This window comes from Epinephelus moara, chromosome 18 (assembly GCF_006386435.1).
Source record: "Epinephelus moara isolate mb chromosome 18, YSFRI_EMoa_1.0, whole genome shotgun sequence".
Classification (NCBI taxonomy): Eukaryota; Metazoa; Chordata; class Actinopteri; order Perciformes; family Serranidae; genus Epinephelus; species Epinephelus moara.
In genome coordinates, this window is record NC_065523.1 from 39,883,185 (window position 1) to 39,889,764 (window position 6,580).

At 41.9% G+C, this 6,580-nt stretch overlaps 1 protein-coding gene across 2 annotated transcripts; it reads right to left on the reverse strand.

Moving 5' to 3' along the window:
* Positions 1-490: 490 nt before the first annotated feature.
* Positions 491-4,085, reverse strand: LOC126405269 (alpha-N-acetylgalactosamine-specific lectin-like). Of its 2 annotated transcripts, XM_050068926.1 has the most exons (6): positions 3,735-4,085; positions 3,561-3,656; positions 3,350-3,483; positions 3,121-3,267; positions 1,363-1,557; positions 491-637 (listed from the first exon to the last, which is right to left on the reverse strand). In XM_050068926.1, the coding sequence occupies exons 2-5, from the start codon at positions 3,619-3,621 to the stop codon at positions 1,408-1,410; spliced, it is 492 nt and encodes a 163-aa protein (XP_049924883.1). In that variant the 5' UTR covers positions 3,622-3,656; positions 3,735-4,085; the 3' UTR covers positions 491-637; positions 1,363-1,407. The 2 variants fall into 2 exon arrangements, with proteins under 2 accessions (XP_049924883.1, XP_049924881.1); XM_050068924.1 differs by having other exon boundaries at positions 491-1,557; positions 3,735-4,084.
* Positions 4,086-6,580: the final 2,495 nt, after the last annotated feature.

Sequence of the window (6,580 nt, forward strand, 5' to 3'; positions counted from 1 at the left end):
CCTGTGATGTGTGTTCTAATGAGGAGGTGACAAAATTATATAACACTAAAAGTTGATTTGCAGAATGAGACTTTTACCTTTTAATTATGTGACAATATTTGATGCTAATACTTTAATACTTTTACTCAAGTAACGAAACTGAATATTTTATTTCTGTCACTGGCACATACGTTTATAAAACTTATTAATAATCTAAAAAAGACGCGTTTGTAAACTGTAAATTAAACGTACAGAAACATTATATCTGTGATTCTGACTGTTTGATGTTTTTAACAGAAAAAGTCAGAGAAGATAAAAAGTCAGATCTCTCTCTGAGAAACCTGTGGGATGTGTTTTACACCTGCAGTCATGAAAACAAAAGTTATTTTCTTCTACTGTGATAAAAAGTCAGATGAAGCTAATAATGAACATTTAAAGCATCAGAGTGAAACGTCTTCTGTTTCACACTGATGAACAAACAGCTGACACAGAAGCAGGAACATGTTCATTGATCATTTATTAAGTTCAGACAGTTTGTGTATTGATTATTGATTAACATCAAACTGCAGCTCAGGACTTCATGATGACTATCACATTTATCTGACACACACAAAGTTCTTCTTGCTGTTGCAGTCGATGTTCGTCCAGTCGCCCCAGTCTGGAAGACACATATTCAGTGACATCAGTGTTTGACTCATGTTTCATGACCTGCTGCGTGGGCCCAACACGTGAACACACACGCAACGATTTACAGGAGACAGAAACAGAGAAACAGCTAAAGACAAGGACAACAAACAACAACAAACAATGTCCATATACAAGTCACATAATTCTGTAAATTGTAAATATATATTTACACTGAACCTGAACTCAAAGCAACACTTTTGTTGTGCTCTCATTTTTCACAGGATTCATTTAAAGATCAAAGACTTTTTATGCCCTCAGTCCGTGTCTCTGAAATTGTTTTCATGAATGAGTTCAAGTCAGTTTGAATTATTGTGTTTAACATCATCACAGACTGCTGCTTATTCTCAAACTAACGTGTACAGATGTGAAGCTCTGACTGTATCCGACTGATGTTTAATGAAAGCTGTTGTCTTGTATAAAATATGAAGCTTACAGTCAGACAGTGTATTCAGTCTCTGTTGCCATGGCGACAGGTCAAACCATGAACCATGAACATAAACTACAGATCACCTGTAAAACATTTTAATAACTTACTCCATCATAATTAAAACAGCTGAAGACTGAGAACAAACTGATATATGAGTCTGACTGTGTTTTAATAAATCGACATAATATCAGACAGGAAGTGAGTGTTTCTGTGACTTCCTGTATGGACTGAAGGCTGCTGGGAACTGTCAGGAAACGGTTTGACTTCACCGCGGCTTTTTGTCACCGCCTCCTGCTGCAGCTGCCTGCTCTCGTCTACTTTGCAGGCGAGGCGCAGTTCATCTGGAGCGACTTGTGTTTGTAGTTCATCGCCACGCAGGTGTGACTGGCTGTATTCACTGGCTGCCCAGGGTGCCATTTAGTGAAGCCAAACGCAGATTTGTCGGTCCATCCATAGCCAGACAGCTGAAGAAAAGGAAACAGTCAGGTGTCAGAGAATAGAGTAGTAGAAGGGTAGTCGAGTATTCAGGGGTGGAGAAAGTATTCAGATTCTTAACTGTAGTAAAAGTACAAATACAACACTTTGCTCCTGCATTCAGAACTTGACTGAAGGTAAAGTGAGTATCAGCAGGATAAAAAATAAAAATGTTTTCCTCTTGTGATGTTTTTGATGAATATCAGCGGCATTAATGTGTCACTTCCTGCTGAATATGTTTTCACTTCCTGTTTAATCTCCAGACGTGCAGCAGTGCCCGCAGAGCTCAATGTTTCACTCTTAAAGGGATCCAGTGTATCGATTCACTCACTGACTGTAAAATTATACATATATCCTCTTTGGCGCCACCTGTGGTATGTTTGCAGACTGCCTTTGTTGTGATATGTCGTCCCATTTAGAGCTCTGGGGTCTCATTTATAAAACACTGTGTAGGAGCCACACTAAAAATGGACGTACAGACAAGAGCCAAAAATGGCGTGCACCAAAAAATGTTTGACACTGAGTGCGTTCACATGGACAGTTTAATTCTGTTTTCATTCAGAATGAAAGTTCATTCCTATTAAAAGTGATCTTGTAAACACCTAATTCAGAATGAAAATGGCCAATGTGATTGAAAATTCAATCCGATGTAAGGGGCTGGAATATTCNCAAGCCTGAAAAAGGCACTAAGAACGGCGGCGTCAAGCATCTTGTTATCCGGAGCGAGGACTACAGTGTTTTCTTCTGGTAAATGTAAACACGTAACATCCGCCCCGCCCCCTATCCAATCAGAAACCTTCCCTGCCCCAAACCTTGTGCAGACCCGAATAAAGGCGATTAAACTGATCTCCGTGTAAACCCTCATTCAGAATGAATATTTCCCATGTAAACTACCTGGAAAGACTTTAATTCTGAATGAGGAGCCATCATGTAACCAGACCCAATTTCAACAATCAGGCTCCACCTCACCGTCTGCGTCGCCAATTTCCTGTCCCAAAAATGTGGGTAAGCATTGCTCAAAGTTTCTCCCATCAAGTCTGTTTTTATTAATAACCACATTTGCGGGTGAAGTGGCGTCCGACTCTTTCCGGTATCGCTTTGTGCGTACGCAGTGTTTATAAGTGAGACCTCTGGTTATCCGGATTTGGTGATCTTTAGAAGTTTGTATCTGGATCAGTGTGATTGATCCAGTGTTGCTTTGGAAAACCAGATCAGCTGATCCTGCACAGCCAAACATGACATCATTCTGATCCAGATTAAATGTTTTTGAACAGCTGGGCTCAGGAGCTTCTCTGACATCGCCTGTGTTCATATCGGAGCCCAAAGTGGGCGGTGGCGGTGCTGGAGTGGGTGGCCCTGATAAATTGTACGAAGTACAATACATTTTCCTTTGATATGTTGTTGCAGAGCAGAAGAATAAAGTTACATTACATGGAAATACTCAAATAAAGTACAACTCCTTGTACTTAAGTACAGTACTTGAGTAACACATGTAACAATTCTTAGTTACATGTCACCACTGTTAGTATTTCAGCTGAACCCTTGCTGCTTACCGGGGCTGAGCTCCTTCCACCGATCCAGAAATAGTCATTAGATGTCAGGGATTTTTTGTGGGTGCTCACGCTCAAACACATCACGTGCCCGTTCTCGTCTGTGTTGTGAATCGACGCCAGGTGACCTCCCTGACCGGTGCAGTGACTCTGAAATCAACAGACGTGGAGAAGAGTGAGTCTTCAGCGCGACTGAACAGGATGAGTTCACATGTCGTGTCGGCGGCGTCACCTGGGCCTCCCAGAAGGTTTTGGACAGCCTGAAGTACTTCACACACTTGTTGCTGGTCACCCGGATCCATCCGCCGCCACAGGGTCTGAGTGGATACTTCCGCAGGTACATGGTTCGAACCGAATTGGAGAGAGCTGTGAAAATATGAGAGGTTTAATACCTTACAGTGTCTCACAGGTGTACGTTCCTGATCTGTGTGCGTCGGTCTTACAGTCCTGGATGTGAACCAGAACCAGGAGCAGAACGACAGCCGACACCACAGCAGAACGCATGACTGTCTCAGTGGATCCACAAACTGGAGTATAACCTGGAACATGTCAGAAAGGTCTCTGTTACAACAGACAGATGTTCTTTATTTCATCAGATCATCATGGAATGAACTCACCTCAGATGTTCTTCGTCCGTCTGTGTGACAATCGACCTGTTCGTCTCACTTTTATTATCCAGAATCATCTTCTGATTATGTGTCTTCATCATGTTAAAATATTTCTCTACAGACGCATCAGTCAGAGGAGCCAGGCCCGATCGGCAAGGTGGTGTTGGGTGATGTTGGGTACATAGCTGAGAGCAGGTGAACAACCAGTGTAAACAGTTGTGGTTACTTTAACACATCAGCTGTGTGTTCTGGTCTGGAGGCTGTTGGTTTATCACCGAGTCAAACCTGTTAGAGCCTCCAGACATAATCTGGTTCTCACGCCCTCACTGACTCCAAAACTGAACTCAGAAACAACAACAACACGGCTCAGCCTCTGACTCTGTGTCGTCAACTTCCCGTCCACACGATCAGCAAACGTTCTGTTTATTAGATTCAGCAACGAAATATCGAAATGTTTTAGTCCTGATGTTTCTGTATGTTTTTGTCTTTAAACTAACTCATGGATCATAAATCAGACTCAAGGTGACAGGTTGTATAAAATAATGCGTGTGTCATGTCTCCAGCAGTGTATGACAGGTTAAAGGGCTGATTTACGAGCACACGCTTACTGATCATCATGTGAAAAGCTCAACATCTCTCTATTTATGCTCTCAACAAATAACTAATGCGAGCCAACTAGGATTTGTCCCCAGGTTCATTGTAAACTCTGACTTATCCATGTGACTGTTAAGAAGCAGAAACATAACTTGATTAAAATCTGAGTGGGGTGGGTGGGTCCAACAACCACGGACTTTCACCCAGGAGGCCGGTGTTCACTTCCTGTAAGAAACCAAACCCTGTTCTTTTTTCCTAAACCCAACCACGTGAGTTTGTCGGCTAAACCTAACCAACACACCCAGGGTACCTTGGACGTCATATGTGGACGAGGTCACAGTGAGAATACGTTGATCATCCTGAAGAGGAATCCTCTGAATGTTTTTATTTAATCTACTAAGTATTTTTTACTTTTTTTTAAATGAAAATTTTAATACTATGAAATCCTAAATGTGTTATAATGTGATTTGAAGGACGTTACTTTGATATTTCTCAGAAATTGTGCAGTAAAATGACATAAAGCTTCGTCCGGTCATGAGCAGGTAGGGATATGAAGGAAAGGTTTTTATGACAGGTCAAAGATTAAATTCAAAACAGTCCAGTAGAATAATGTCCATGTTTATTATAGCAAAGGTAGTATCAGCACTGTCTCTACCTGGAGCTCGCATGTATGGAGCCTATCACTGCTCACTGGTCTGTATAGTTAAGCCTTGCCATTATAGCTTATCATAGGGCTTAGGAGGTTATTCACTGAGTGCTGGAGGTTATTCACTGAGTGCTGATCCTTTCTCTAGAGCACAAACTTCTTGTGTTTATTTGAATAACTGGATTTCAGTAATATACACTTTGACTTTGAACATCACGGAGCGAAGGGTCAGGAGGTCCAGCATCCTCCCCCTGTGTGCTGCCTCCTGTGTTCATCTGTGACGGTTTGATTCAGACTGCTGCTGCTGGCTGTTGTGTTTTCTGTGTTTAATTAAAAGAAGGAAGCAGGTTTGACCTGGCACAAAACCAACAGCCTGTGAACCAGAACACACAGACCTGAGTTTGATATGTTTGATATATAGGGCTGGGTCATCATCATCTGTGCCAGCTGTCAGACTGGAGGGGATCATGTGTTTGCTCTGTGTGTGCAGGAGTGAGCTGTTACATGTTTACACTGTGAAATCTTTGTAAAGTTATTATGGACAGGATCAATGCTCCGAGGTCAGCCTTTGCTCCAGAGCCTTCTGTTTCTCCTCCAGCAGGTTTAGGTCAGTTTGAATCTCCTTATTTTTGGAGGTAGTGCATCATTTGCTGCCAAAAAACTGACATGACACAAGTTTTTAAACAGCTGTTCTGCCCCTCGCTGGTGCGCTACCCAGATGTGTGGTCATACCAACATAAATACTATTACTGTCACTACTACTAATAACAACAATAATAATAATAATAATAATGATGATGCATTGTACTTATAGGCACCTTTCAGAGTGGTAAAGTCAAATAATTCAGTGATATACAATAAAAGTTAATAGAATTACTGACAAAAATCATAATCATGAATATTAGGTATAAAATCATCATCGTACCTGTTTAGCTGTGGTTTTAAGGAGCAGCATAAAACAAACTATTTCACTCCAAACTGTTCGGTGATATTACGAAGACGTCCACTTACAACAGCCTCCATAGCAGCATCGATCTGTCTCATCTTGTTCGCCAGTGTTGTTGGTCCACATTGGTTTCAGCGCATCGCTTGACAGTAGCTTAAAAACAGCATGAGTCCCGACCGTGGTGCCGATGGGTTAATCTGCTGTTAATGCCTCAGGAAAAGGAGTTCAGGTATCTCAGGGTCTTGTTCATGAGTAAGGCTAAAATGGAGCGTGAGATGGATCATCATGCTGTACTGGTCTGTTGTTGTTCAAAGGGAGCTGAGCCAGAACGTGAAGCTTTCTATTTCCTGGTCCATCTACGTCCCAACCCTCACCTATGGTCATGAGCTCTGGGTAGTGACTAAAAGAATGAGAGCACAGATACAAGCAGCTGAAATGAGTTTCCTCTGCAGTCATCAGCTTTTGTTTTGGCCAATTCAACATGTTGAATCGGCGACTGAGACTTTAGAGTCAATCAGTGAATGAATTCACTCTGATTGTCAATTGTGCAGGAGGAGAGAAGTGTCAGAGAGTTGAGTAAACGATGAGCTAAAGTCCAGAGGGAGTGAGATCAAAACAAACTTGTTCCATAAGGTCAGATTATTTGACCCGCTCTCACTCCAAAGTTAT